Raw genomic sequence first — 14,861 nt, forward strand, 5'->3', positions numbered from 1 at the left:
TCTAAATGCTAGGGTCTCAAGTAAGCAAGCCACATGCTCTTTGGCCAGTCCTGAATTACTTTCATAGACTTCAGTGAGACTCCTTTGTGAGAATTACTCCAAAATAAATGGTTTGGGGTTGCAGCTTAATAGCCTGTTCCACAGCTCAGTTATGCTGAAGCACTTGGTTTTAGGACTTGGCCCTACTGAAGTCAGTAAGACTAAATTGGTTTTAATACAAGCATTTTACATGGCCCACATTCTCCACCAGATGAAAAAATGTGCCATTGATCCATTGTATGGCTCCATATGTGCAATAGCCTGCTGTCCTATATCTTTAACTTTCAAGTGCGGACAGTCTTGCCAATGCCACTAGCTTTGTCTGAAGTGGCTCCAAAAATTAATAATTTCTCTTCTACCCTGAATTAGAAACTACAGTGTCAGTATGTTTTCCTTAGGCACCTTTTGCAATCTGTCCAGATGTGCAGAAGTCCAGTTACTTGCTGAATTATGTCTAAAATTTGGGTTGTAATCATTTTGGGTTGGATTTTCAGTCTTGTGTTGCTATCATTCAAAAAGCTAGCCAGTGTGGTTGAAGACTCCTAAAACAGCTGTGAATTCTTTTTTGTAGTTGGACCTAACCACCTAGTAGGGAGCTTAATACATTAGTTTATTCCATTTCCCCTATTTATTTATTTGGATTTTGATTCCTTTGGGAATTCGTCTCCCCTTACAAGAAGAGATACTAAGAGAGAGAGAAACTGAGATTGGCTGGCCCAAAGTCAATGAACTTCATGGCTGAGTAGGGATTTGAACCAGGGTGTGTTCAGCACACCAATCCTAGTTTTGATTTGCAATTTTCTAATTTGCAGGGCCAAAGCTCAGTAGTAGAGCACATGCTTTGCAAACAAAAGGTTCAGTCCCCAGCATCTCCAGGCAAACCTAGGAGACAATCTTGCCCAACTCTGGGAAGTTGCTGCCAAACAGTATAGACCTGTTTTCTCCAATCTGTTGTCCTCCATAGCTAGATGGACTAATGATTTGACTCGGAATAAGTCAGCTTTCTATACTACCCACAGACTCTCCCTAGAGCAGCACGAAAGGGAAGAGGCCTCTATGTTAATGAGCTGGGGTAGCCATTGTGATGCCTTCCATATGTTTTGGGTGACAACCCTCATCATTTCAGATCCTTGTATTATTTGCAGCTATTGAGAATTGTAGTCCACAGCATATGGAGGGTACTGTATCGGCTACCCTTGCTGATGGGCAGGTTTAAGTGAAGGCAGGATACATGCTCTTACTTTTCAACATTTGTCTAACTTTGGATAAGGCAGGGGGGTTGAAAGTAGTCCAGAGCCTTAATTCCGTTCATGGGTGTACTTGCAGTACGAGTACAGAGAACAGCAGGAAGCATGCAAAATCTTCTCTCGAAAGCTATTGGTATTTGGGTACACATTTTATGTCTCCTCTTTTTCTTATCTTGGCCAAACATTTCTACTGTCCATGAAATAGCAAGTGCATTGATTTAAATTTAAAATAACAAAGCACAAGATATCGGCCAATCTTGTTCAAAGTGTTTTAGTCTAAGTTTTAAAACATTTCTGGCTGGTACCTCTTTTTCTAGAAAAATAGCACTGTTAATATTTAAATACAGGTCAAGATTTTATACATATATAGGTATAAAATCTTGAGCTATATACATACATCACCTAAACATCACCTAAAATAGAAGCCCTTTTCAGAGTACATTTGTGGAGATTATGAACAGCAGGTGGAGAAGAGAGCATTGTAGTGGCAAGCTCTGCCTTCAGCCTATACATGTTCATTTGATGATACAGCTAGGTCAAAGGTGCACACATCTGCTCAAACATTGGGACATCTTTACTTGAATGGGATCCTGGGTCCATCTCCTATGCATGTTCATTCTTCTGCCCTCCATGTTGTACAAAAAGGACTTTGGTCATTAGGCAGAAAGCACGTCTTATGGAAAATTTTATGAAGGAAGGAGTGGGGGAAAGCCCAACTAGTTAAAAAGGCCATAAACAGTTGATACTTACCACCGGCAAACCACAAACCAGCTTGACACTGCCAAACAACTGAACACAATTACACCTAAAATGATGGAGACTAGAGAACCCTTGGAAAGCCTTCCAGAATCTGAAACAATGAAATGTTAAATTATACTTCTTAACTAGGCGGGTAGGTAGTTTTATGCTGCCAATGAGACTTCAGAGGTCTGCTGTCATCACACAACTCATCTTATAATTCTCCTCTGCCACTGTTGCCAATGGAAACTCAATACTATTTTGGCAGTGAGAGGGCTGTGAGCACTATTTTGGATTTAGGTAGTAATGGCTGGTGGCAAGCTACAGAACTGTCCTATCTGCAGTGTATATGATCTCCAACTTACGCATGATGAGGGTCTCTCCTTCCTTCACTCTGCACCATGCAACAATGCTTGTCTTTCTTTCTTTCTATAAAATGTATATAATCTTTTCAAAGGCTATATTTGACACCAGAATATTTTATGTCTTGAAAATTGAAAGACAACCCCCCACAAGCAATGGAATTCACTTGCAAAGTGTATCACTCCTCCTGCAAATGAGATTTTCTTTTCATATTTCATTAACTAATATAAAGATCAAATACCGAGTTATATGACTGAGACTGAGAGTGTTTTTTGTAGCTATTGTCTGTAAAAAATGTTCTATCGCTCCTCTCTCTATCCAGGGTCTCAGCCAAGCTATTGGTCTGCCTTGCTAGGGCATGGGAGGAGAGGAGGAAAGTAGTGAATGGGTGAAAATACTTATTTTATTACATTTATATTTTACCTTTCCTCCCAAAGAAGCCTAATATGTGGATTTAATTTGCAGGTCAAACCACAGGTCAATAACAGCAGATCAATCTCATATCTTGCTTGCTAACTTTTTGACAACTAAAGACCAGTTGATATTGTCAATTTGACAATGATGTGGAAGCAATTTCCATCATAATCCAACATTTCACAGAAACAGACATTGGCTTGTACTTGTAACACTCCTGTTCACATGGCAAGGATCATTGCCTGAGGACTACATACACACACACACACACACACACACACACACACTACCCGAAGGAGTCTCAAAGCGGCTAACATTCTCCTTTCCCTTCCTCCCCCACAACAAACACTCTGTGAGGTGAGTGGGGCTGAGAGACTTCAGAGAAGTGTGACTAGCCCAAGGTCACCCAGCAGCTACATGTGGAGGAGCGAAGAAGTGAACCCGGTTCACCAGATTACAAGACTACTGCTCTTAACCACTACACCATACTGGCAACAGCACCCTGCCCACTTGTGATCACAGCAACTGGTATTAAAAGGCAAGATGTCATTGATAGCCTTGTCATCCATGAATGTGTCCAATCCTCTTTTAAAGCTATCCAAGCTGATGGCCATACATTATTCCCATGTACAGGGCAAGTGTGGGCTGCCCTCAAAGTCACACTTCTGTTCCTGTCCCCACCATTGCCAAAGTTGAGAATTTCTGCCTTGTTTAGGTGTGGAGATCCTTGGATAAACAACCCCTCAGCCTTAGGCTTGCCAGGAATACACTGCAACATTCTGATGCAGGGCCCTGCTTGTTGGCCTATCAAGATTCTTTCAAAGATCAGTGAAATGAACAGTCTATATTGTAAATGAAAATACCCATGCAGAAGTGCTGGTATTGTGTAAGCATATAACAATAATTAAAAGCAAAGCAAAATTCAATCAAGAGGTTTTTCCCTCCCTAGAAGAAGACGATTAAGAAGATTAATCCCCAAACAAGTGTTAGGAACAGAGTCATCTGAGGAACAGAACTGCAAGCTATCTGTTACAGGTTGAATGGTTATTAGGCACATTAGACAAATGAAGTAAGGAATAATTAAAACAGTGCCATCAAAAGGTTTTTAACAACTTAATGGAAAAAGCAACTATCATGCTTCAAACCAAGGACAAAAGAAACAAGACACCAAAAAGACCCAACGATTTCTACTTCACATTTTATGTACAGCAATAGGCTTATTTTTGACAGATTAGCAGAGTTGTTGCCTTCAGACAACAAACTTCACAGGTTTGCAGTAGCCTCCCTTCTACTCCAGCTTCCACACGTTCCATTTAATTTGGAACAGGAATCCAGGAACAGGTGTGTGAGGTAAAGCATTCCTCCTAGGGCAAACTGGGTTGAAACAAAACTATGATACAGTATGCCTTAGTCAAAAGTGTCAGTTTCAGAATGATTAAAAACAAAATCCAAGCATGAGAGACAGTCTGCAGTAGTGGTCTCAATGTTAGATGTGGACCATATAGTACTGGTTTTTAAACTCATTTGGCCATAAAGCTTGTTAGATAGCTTTGGACAATCTCACACCTACTTCACAAGGGTAGTTGTGATGGGAAGATACCAATGTCAGCTGCCCTGAGTTGCCTGGAGAAAGCAGCATTCAAGTGTAATAAATACAATAATTTAAGACATCCTAGCAAGTCCCAAGTATGAATGGAGGTTATATGAGTGCACAGCATAAAATATTATTAGACCTCTTACAGATGTTAAGAGCACTTTAGTTAGAAGTCTGAAGTCGCTGGAATAATGTAATTCAAGCTAATCATTTTTCAATTGCTCTACAACACCACTGTACCAATCATTTGCAACTTGGGATGCTCTTCTGGGCTAACAAGCAAATCACAGGGAGCTCAAGGTTTGCTTTAGTTATCTCATCCAGACTGCCTTCACAGTTCTGTATTTTTATTATGGCAACTGCCGGTGATTCCCCAAGTTTACTTGGAGAGAAAGGCTGGTGAACATGACTTATCTGCTTATGATGCAGACCTGCATAGCTTGTGGCCCACCAGGATGAATGCAGTTCAGACAGACATGCTGAATGCAGCTTGATCCCTGTGACCTTTCTTATAAATGCCTGCTTAGAATTCAAACCTAAGGCCTGCCATAACCCTGGAGCCAGAGCCCTTCACTTCAAGAAATGAGAATAAGGACTCTGAAGCGGAAGAGGGAGAGCATGTAGGGTCAGCCCCAGAAGCACTTCCAGCAGACATGCCTGGGGTGTGGTGTCAGTGCTCCTCTGGCCTGAGGATTCTGCATTGCCACCCTAAGTCTCCCTCCCTGACAATTATGTTTATTGATTTTCCAAATTATTACAAATCGTTCTCTCAAGAAAATAACTTTTGACACTCTTCCTTTGAAGAGAACCACAGGAGTGTTGCTCCACACACCAGCTCTCTGTGGGCCAGATTGCAGTCATCTTGTAGGCAGACAGTTCTTTTCAGAGACCTCTAATGGGCATGGCAGTTATGTTTATCAGACACCCAAACTTCTTTAACTTCAGTTTAGAACCATAATAACTGCCTGGGCCTAAACCCTTTCCCTTTTAGTGTAAAAATAAATAAATAACTAGCTGTTTACTGATTGGAAAAGCTAAGACTGAGGCATTTAATCAAACACAAAAGGATTTATGGCATGTAAAGGAACATAAATGCAGCCTGGCTGTGCGGGCCACCCGCTGGTTCAAAAATTGTTATTAACTATCCAAGGATTATACTGAATTTCATATGGTAGCACAAGTCCTGGAATTACCATACGTACATGACATAAAAGGGAATGAGGAAGTTTCTCTAATCCCACCAGTGAGAGTTATTGCTGCTGCTGTTGTTCAGAAGAAGAAAACGTCAGACATGTTTTCCCACACCTTTGTTCATAGGAGCCAACTCCTAGTGGCCGAGGTCCCTTCACCCCTCACAAAAAACATTTGAGGGCCCCCCAAGTTAATGGACATGGGTGTGGTGCCGTGTCATGTAATCAATTATGTGGGGTAGGGCTCACTTGGGCCCCTCCAATATTTTATTGGCACCCCTGCCTTTGTTACACTATCCAAAACTACAAAGACTGCCTCCTTGGACTCTCAACACCTGAGTTCTTACTTCTACTTAGCCAGGAAGCAGACTTAAGCCAGTCTCTCTCTCTCTCTCTCTCTCTCTAACCTACCACAGTGGTTGGTTTGTGTTCTTTACAGTGACCCTTACATTTAGAAGTCTGCTGTGATCATTCAGTGTTGATAAGTATGAAACAGCGGAAGATAATTAGAATGGTTCTCACATAAATGACTACAGCATGTGTGAATGACAGAGAATGACTTTGAGATTGCCTCATTGTTTTGTGTTGCTAAGTTTTAACCAGCAAAGCAGTGCAGTCACCTCACCTTTGCATGTTTTCCCATCTTCTGCCAGTTCATAGGGATCTGTGCAAAGACACTGGAATGAGCCTTGGGCATTGACACATTGAGCAGAGGAGTGGCATGGGGGATTGGTTTTATTTTCACATTCGTTGATATCTAAAGAGAAACACAAAAGTTAAAACAAAGTTATAAACTCAAAGTGTATTTCTAGAAGGCGGATCCTAAAATATGCTGCATTTGCACTAAAAGATAAGCTATTAATTCTGGCTTAATAAACCCAGATATGCATGGGCAGTCTGCACTAGCACCAAGAGAGTTCTGATGGAAATAAGAAACACTGTTAGAAACTGCTGTTTGCTTATTTTTCCAGAACAGAAATCAAACCTCCTTTTTTGGGTGTTTTGCCTCTTTCTTAGGTAGGGGAAACTGAGTTCTTGAGTTTCTTACATTTCAAAGGGGCCCTCAAGCCTAAAAGGGTTTGGGAGCTGCTGTTGTAAAGCATTTGAAAAAAAACACCAAGATTTGTTCAACCAGATACTTTTTTATTAATTTATTCATAATTTGCTTCACTGTGGCTGGATCTAGACACATGAAAGAAGTGTTTCAGTTTAAAGTGTTGTAAACTTAAAAAGGGAAAACAGGTAGAGAAAAACAGGGCTCCATGTCACCACCTGATGGCACAATGTTATATTGCACATAGAACGCATATAAATCACATTTTCTTCACCGTTCTGGCTGAGTCGTAGCTGAGCCCTGTGTGTGCAATACATTGTATAAACACACATGGAGCAAAGGAAGAGCTAACTGAACTAACAGCCATGCAAGCAGCCTAGGATTGTGTTTTTCTTTTGACTTAGTGCACTTCCCATTCTACTGCTTGTTTCCATAGCCTGCCGTACATAGTTTAACATATTAACCACCTATTGGAGAATAAACGACTGGTTCACGCAAGTTTTTCCATTCAGTTTGTTGCCAGAATATTAATCTGCTAGGGGGCAAAATATTATTATAATTCATCTCTTTCTTTGCTTCGCAACTAGGTGGAAAAATTCAGGGGACTCACAGGATGTGACTAAAAGAGAGAGTTACAATTCCCTATCCCTATTTCATTTCAAGTGTACCATTATCTGAATCACTGTCTCTTCCAAGCAATGTTGATAAGCGGGCCTAACTGAGTACCAACTGTAGCTCCTGCATGCAAATGAATTCACCTGTTGTAATGTCTTCCTCAGTATGAGCTTGTTAAATTTCTCTCTCTCTCCTGATGCTTTCCTCCCCCTTAATGAAGGTTGAATATGCATGTGCACAGACATGCTGGGAAATGCTACGTACAGTGACTTGTAGAAATGTAATGCAAGTGAGAGCGAAGTCCTAAATTGATGCAATGCATTGAAATGAACTCATGCAGTTCTTCACTTTCAAGGCATTGGAAGGGGGATTGAGTGCCTGTGGTGCTTGATTTACTGGATCCAGTAGGAAACCATCTGTGCTAATAGTTTTTATAATGCGAAGGAGGGGATCATGATAGTAACTCAAAGAAGAAGGCAATCTTTCTTTCTGGGCCTTCCTAGTGTTAAAGGTGGGGGACAATTTATCCAGCTCACATTTTAAGGCATTCTATCTCCTTCACAGTTCCCAAACCAGACTTGATCATGTCCTTTCCTTGTCCATGTACAGAAGTCAATTGGATTGGCCCTTGGATTGCACTGGCAATAGGAAATAATTTCCTACCACATCTGAAAGAGCAGGTGCGGTGCAAGCCACAGGACACAGGCAGCGGTTGTTAGTATTTATATGGTATTTGCGTTATAAATGTATTTCACAAAGAATAAATGGTATTGGGGAAAGTTGGGAGCTGGCAGTTGGTTGGCTATTTTCTTGGTTGATTCTTTGATTAAGAACATAAGAGTGGTGACTTCAAGCAGATGCTGTCTGGAGGAGTTTGTGAGAAAAGGCAAGCTATGGATTAATAACTTATGCGCTGCTATGAAGAAGTTTTGAAAACAAAAGGGGCTAAACCCTCTCTTGGGCTCAAGGGAGAGAAATGAATTTCAAGTCTTGCGTAAGGCTTCTTTTTTAAAAATCACAAATAGCTAACAGCCGTGTCCTCCAACATTTCACTGCAACAGCTTCCCCACCCAAGGATCAGTCACCTGGGATGGCCTCCTTACTCTGCCTAATTGTGGGACAAGTGCCCCTGCCCCCCAAATACTGGTGTAGTAAAATATCTGACCACCTGGAAGCATATACTCTTCAATTTGAGCACTACTTTTTTTTTTGTTGTTTCCCCAACTGTGGCAATGAAGAGACAAATAATATTATAGTTGGCGGGGGGTGTTTCTTTGCGGAAAGAACCCCCACATCCCTGGGCATGCCTCAATGCATTTTGTTCTATATTTTTGGTGCAACCAAATAAAAATGCAGCAATATATGTTTGAAAAAGGTGCTAGCAGCAGAAAGCTTTTTCTTCCCGTAGGAGAGAACGAGCTGATCAGATGCAGTCTTATTTTATTTCTCAGGCAAAAAACTTGGATATGGATATCCTGGCTAAACCCTGTTAATGCCTGCTGCTAATTAAATCCTACAAGCTTTTTAGTTTTTCAAAATGCACACAGGCCCTCCATGGGCATTAAAGCATCCTATGATTCTGTGAATCCTATTGCTTCCTTTTGATCTGTATTCCTTTACACTGAGAGCAAGAAAGAGCATGGTCAGGCAAGCTGCCCAGTTTGGGTTATGTTTTAGTTGCATTCTGGGAGACTTGGCTCAGTCTGTTGCTTGACTTACAAATATATGGAGCAGAGTAATGGTTTGTGAAGATGATCACGTCTTCTTAAAATAAGGGACCAAGGATGATTTGTGAGATCAGAGTAAAGCGAAGAAAGAAGAGTACGCTTATATCTTTTCAAATCTCTTTGCAATTTGTTTCACATTTTTGTCTCAGTAAGCCCTGGAACGTGTGAATTCTCAGGCTCTACAGCTAGAAACTGTAAGTAAGCTGACAAAGAAATTTATTGATGGCAGCATCAAGAGTGACCTCAGAAGATAAATGAATTTTCACAATAGACTGCAGGATCCAAGTTTATTCAGCCCTCTAAAATTATTCATGTTTAAACATTCCAATGTGGCAATGCCATTCTTGATAGAAGAAAGCAGACAAAACTTAAAAACCATAGGCACCTTGGCAGACCGGTGCTTTCAAATTCCATTTCCCCTGTATACAGGACAATTGTTCTTCTCCTAATAGCTCATATCCTTGATGGCATGAGTAGGTAACAATGAGTTTCCCTGGCTCTGAACAATGGACAAAGTCACCATGTTCCACTCTTGTTGGGAAAGCACAATTCAACCCTAGAAGCAAAAACACAACATTATAAAAAAGTAAACATAATACATTAGTGTACATTAGTCAAAACTGCATATACTGTTTTTGTTAAGATAAATTTGCACCAAAATGCTGATAAATTTTCATGAGAATTAAAACACAAATTGCTGCAAAATGTGGAGTACTAAATATAAGTGTGGAAAAATGAGCAACTCGGAGAACTGAAATTACTAATCTTGAGTGAAGATACTCTACGACCACTCTTGATCAGCAATTATGGGAGCTGGACCCCATTGTAGGACGGGGAGAAATAAAAAAATTATTATAAGTCCAGCCACATTTGGAGAGCTGTAGCTTTACTATCCCTGTTCAAAGGCCTCAGATGATGAATGCAGAGTCTGGGTGATTCTACCCTCTCATACCCTTTCATTCCTTTTGCCAAATGCAGGAATGAAACATGGCTTTGCCTGGTGGCAAGAAGATACTCAGATCATTTCATCCCAGCTGTCAAAACCTCCAGCACGTTCCTCATTTCTAAACATTCCAAATATTTGACAAAAGCAAGGATATTCATTTTTTGAATTACCTGGGTGAAACGTCTCCTGCCAAGCTCCTAAATGAATGCTGGGTATATTTTCACAAGGCTTAAAATCTTTAGGAAATTTCCCAAGTATGAAGGCATCAAGGGGCACTTCAGTGAGACCCGTGTTATCACAGATTAATCTGGATAAGGAATATTTTATGAGTTCTCGCCTTTGATCTTCAGTGAAAACATTGTCGTTTTCCCACCAAAATCTATGTAGAAACAAGACCAAAAATATTGTAAGACAGGAGTATAGGCCACAGTGTATTATGTTCCACCACTTGGCCCCACCTAGATATCAAACTTCTGAAACAATTGGCAATCCTGTTTCAAAGTTTGTTTGTTTTTTTACCAAAACCAGTTTAATAAATATCCTTTTCAGGTATTCTAATCCCCTGTGTGATTAGAATTGCATGAGGGACAGCAAAGACAAGTGTGTTAGCTGCCATCCTCAAATTAGCTCATCAAATTTACAGATGACACTGAACTGGGAGAGGCAGATAATGCTGCAGAAGCAAGAATCAGGATTCAAGATGACCTTAACAGATTGGAGAACTGGGCCAAAGGAATTTCAATAGGGACAAATGTAAGGTTCTACACTTAGGCAGAAAAAACCAGCGGCATAAATATAAGATGGGGGACACCTGGCTTACTAGTAGTACACATGACAAGGATCTAAGAGTCTTAGTAGACCACAAGCTTATCATGAGTCAGCCGTGTGATGCAGCAGCATAAAAAGCTAATGCTGTTCTAGGATGCATCAACAGAAAGATAATGTCCCAATCAAGGGAAGTAATAGTTCCTCTCTATTCTGACTTGGTCAGAGCACACCTGGAGTACTGCGTCCATTTCTGGGCACTACAATTTAAGAAGGATATTGACAAGCTGGAATGTGTGCAGAGGAGGGAGACCAAAATGATCAAGGGTCCAAACCAAGCCTTATGAGGAACAGTTGAGGGAATTGGGTATGTTTGGCCTGGAAAAGCAGAGACAGAGAGCAGCTATGGTAGGCATCTTCAAATATCTAAAGGGCTGTCACATGGAGAATGGAGCATGCTTGTTTTCTCCTGCTCCGGAGGGCAGGACTCAAACCAATGGCTTCAAGTTACAAGAAATGAGATTCCAAGAAAACATCAGGAAGAACTTTCTCACAGTTAGAGCTGTTCAACAGTGGAACAGACTCTCTTGGAAGATGGTAGACTCTCTTCCATTAGAGGTTTTTAACCAGAAGTTGGATCTGTTAGCAGCAAATGAAGTACACAAACAGCTCACTCCATCAGCAAATATGCTTTACTGAAGCATTTCAATAAGCATAGTGGTTACAAGTCCTCAGCCAAATCCCTGGCTGGGTGCATAGATTCAAAAAACAGTTACAGAGAGACGCCAGTGAACTGCATAGCTTTAGAGAGAGAGAGAGAGAGAGAGAGAGAGAGAGAGAGAGAGAGAGAGAGAGAGAAAGAAAGAAAGAAAAAGAAAGAAAGAAAGAAATACTCTCACACCTGCATGCAGCCATATAAGGAGGCCTCAAACAGCCTGGAACCTTCTGATCAACAATAAATACTAATGAGAAAGGATTACTGAGTCACTACAGGCTGCTGAGTCAGTATAGTATATCTATGAAACACTCTATGTCATTTTTAGGCCATGACAGGATCTCTAATGTATGAACTAGTTGAAGTTCTGGCATTGCAGGGATGCAGGGACCCTCGGAGGTCCCTTCCAGTTCTACAACTCTATGATTTTATGAGTCATCACCTTCCATGAGTTGGAGGCAGATGTTTCAAGCACAGTCCCTACTCTACTCATGTAGGTGCCCTGCATGATTTAGAGCCCAGGAAGAAGAGCAGGTTTGTAACATTGTGCTGGAAGCCTACATGAATGAAAATAAAACCCTCCCTCCTTCAGAAATTAACCTCTTTACTCATGGAGGTTGACAGGGACAGGAGGGTGGTGGTGGAAGGGACAGAGACAGCTCACTCTCCCTCATCATGTGATGGCGAATACAGTGGTACCTCAGGTTAAGTACTTATTTCGTTCCGGAGGTCCGTTCTTAACCTGAAGCACCACTTTAGCTAATGGGGCCTCCTGCTGCCACCGTGCTGCCACCGCACGATTTCTGTTCTCATCCTGAAGCAAAGTTCTTAACCCGAGGTACTATTTCTGGGTTAGCGGAGTCTGTAACCTGAAGCGTCTGTAACCTGAGGTACCACTGTAATGCCTAAGCAGGGCTAATGAAAGGAACAATACAAGTAAACTTACCGATCACCATCTCTCAATGCTTTCATTTGTTTTCCAATTATGCATGCAAACAGTGGACCTGTTCTGGCATCTGGAAGCATGCTTTCTACTATGCCCGCTAGCCACAAATCTATGTTGTCAGGGTTTTTGTACAGTCCCATGATTTTTTCCACTGTCTTCCTGTTCTGTATCACTTTTGCCAGGTCGCTTTCCGTCCTTAGCCTCGGCAGGTCACAGAATTCTCGCCAGTCATTGTAGCCTACAAATACGGCATTCGTAGAACAAATCAAACAAGGTTTCCCAACAGGAGCCCTGATGGCTTCCTGTGACAGCTCTGTCCAATTCCTAAAGTGCTTGATGCAAGCCTACCTGCAGTGATACTCTTGAACCTGGAATCCCTTCACTCTGATCTGAAATATGCGAGGCATGATCCTTAGAGGTAAATGGGGACAGTGTGGAGGAATGGTTAGAGTTCTGGACTAGTACCTGAGAGGGAGTACCTGGGAGCCATGAAGCCTGTGGGGTGACTTTGGACCATAGCCATTGCCTCTCAGCCTAACCTACCTCAAAGGGTTGTTGTGAAGATAAGCTGGAGGGGGGGGAGAAGGGTTTATGACACCTTGAGCTCTTTGGGGAAACAAGAATTGTAATAGCAAATAATAAAATAAATTATTACTAGTGGTCTGCTGGCCTCCTGAAAAATGTATTTGTCACATTAATATTCCACCCATCTTTTCAGGGTGCTTATCAAATGCAATCTTCATAACAACTTGGTAAGTAGACTAGGTTGAGAGACAATGATTTGTTGCAGGCGGGGGTGAGGGAAATCATGAAATGTGCTTATTATTTATTATTATTAATACCCCACCCATCTGACTGGGTTTCCGCAGCCACTCTGGACAGCTTACAGAACATACATTTAAACATCAGACATTTAAAATTTCCCATTACAGGGGCTGCCTTCAGGTGAGGCTGTTTCGAACAATCCACACCCACCTGCTCTACACCTGATATCATATATGATGGGTGGGGCTTGGCCAAAAGGGGCTTTGCAGGGACTTCAAATCAGCACTGCCTGCAAAGCCCTATTGCCCAGTGCTATAATGTGTTATGGGATGCGGGTGGCGCTGTGGGTAAAACCTCAGCGCCTAGGACTTGCCGATTGCATGGTCGGCGGTTCAAATCCCCACGGCGGGGTGCGCTCCCGTTGCTCGGTCCCAGTGCCTGCCAACCTAGCAGTTCAAAAGCACCCTTAAGTGCAAGTAGATAAATAGGTAGCGCTTTATAGCGGGAAGGTAAACGGCGTTTCCGTGTGCTGCTCTGGTGCCGGTTCGTCGGAGCAGCTTCATCACGCTGGCCATGTGACCCGGAAGTGTCTGCGGACAGCGCTGGCTCCCGGCCTCTAGAGTGAGATGAGCGCACAACCCTAGAGTCTGTCAAGACTGGCCCGTATGGGCAGGGGTACCTTTACCTTTACTATAAGTCACCTAGAGGCTTTGGCATAGGCAACACACAAATCCTGCTGCTGCTACTACTATGACAAGATGTATTTTTAAAGAACGCAGTATACCTGGGAGTCCATGATCACGTCCCCGCTGTAAATCTAATGATGCTAAATCCAAAGAGCCATTATGAGACAACACCAATAGCTTCTTCGTTAGCTCCTCATTCAGCAGCTGATCCTGTACCTGAAGTTTTGCAGCAGTTGCCAAAGTTCCTCTTAGCAGGGGATCCAACCCACCTAAGAGTACAAAGAGAAGGTTACAAAGAGAAGGTAGGAGAGGGGAAGGGGTGGGCCTCTCCATCACCTCTGCTGAAAGACCAACAGCTTTTGGGTTCCTGCTGCCCTTGAAATATTTCCATCCCAGCTGGTTGTTACAAAACCTCTGTCAAAAATCTACCTCCCTCCCAGGCCATTTTTGTGTGTGTCACGTATTTTAGATTGCAGGCCTCAGAGCAAGGACTGTCTTATCACTGACATTTGAAAGCATCTGTCTTATCATGGGCATTCTGGAGTGAGAAACAGGATAAAAATGCTTTAAATAAATGTATGCAGCCCCAAATCCAGCACTGTCTTAAGATAAGTGCAAAAGTCCTTGATTTTCATCCAGCCGGCTAAGGACCCTTCACTAACTATGAATTGTGCTTTAACAGCTTTGCATGCATTTTTCTTCTAGTTTTTTTTTAAAAACCCAAGCAACAATGATTTAAAGATATTAACATCTTCCACTGAGTATTGTTAGGCAAATAATATCAGTATTATTTTCATTATTTTTCTTTATCAAATGTATAAACAAGTTAACTATAATTCTCTAGAGAAAGACAAGTACTATTTATAACATGCTTTTTAAACTTGAATTTTTTAAAAATATTTTTTATTAAAGTTTTCAGGTTTTCATTTCCACATTAGCATATTTTATTATACCCATACATTCAACGACTTCCCTCCTTCCCCTTCCAAGGTTCTTTTAATTTACCCATAATTCCTGCATATTCTTGTATAGTCATCTAAATCGGTTTTCTCCATCC

General features: G+C 41.6%; 1 protein-coding gene across 2 annotated transcripts in view; it reads right to left on the reverse strand.

Annotated features, from left to right (window-relative positions):
* Positions 1–1,941: 1,941 nt before the first annotated feature.
* Positions 1,942–14,861, reverse strand: part of TPO (thyroid peroxidase) — a 48,289-nt gene continuing 35,369 nt past the window's right edge. The window contains exons 9-14 of one of the 2 annotated variants that reach the window (XM_028722425.2): positions 13,903–14,073; positions 12,354–12,591; positions 10,098–10,306; positions 9,367–9,537; positions 6,211–6,342; positions 1,942–2,136 (exon numbers count right to left, since the gene is read on the reverse strand). In XM_028722425.2, coding sequence (XP_028578258.2) covers positions 2,033–2,136; positions 6,211–6,342; positions 9,367–9,537; positions 10,098–10,306; positions 12,354–12,591; positions 13,903–14,073 — 1,025 coding nt within the window. In that variant the 3' untranslated portion in view covers positions 1,942–2,032. Of the gene's footprint in view, positions 2,137–6,210; positions 6,343–9,366; positions 9,538–10,097; positions 10,307–12,353; positions 12,592–13,902; positions 14,074–14,861 lie in introns of those variants that run through there. The other variant, XM_077926379.1, reaches the window with a different exon arrangement.

This window comes from Podarcis muralis, chromosome 3 (genome assembly GCF_964188315.1).
Source record: "Podarcis muralis chromosome 3, rPodMur119.hap1.1, whole genome shotgun sequence".
NCBI lineage: Eukaryota > Metazoa > Chordata > Lepidosauria > Squamata > Lacertidae > Podarcis > Podarcis muralis.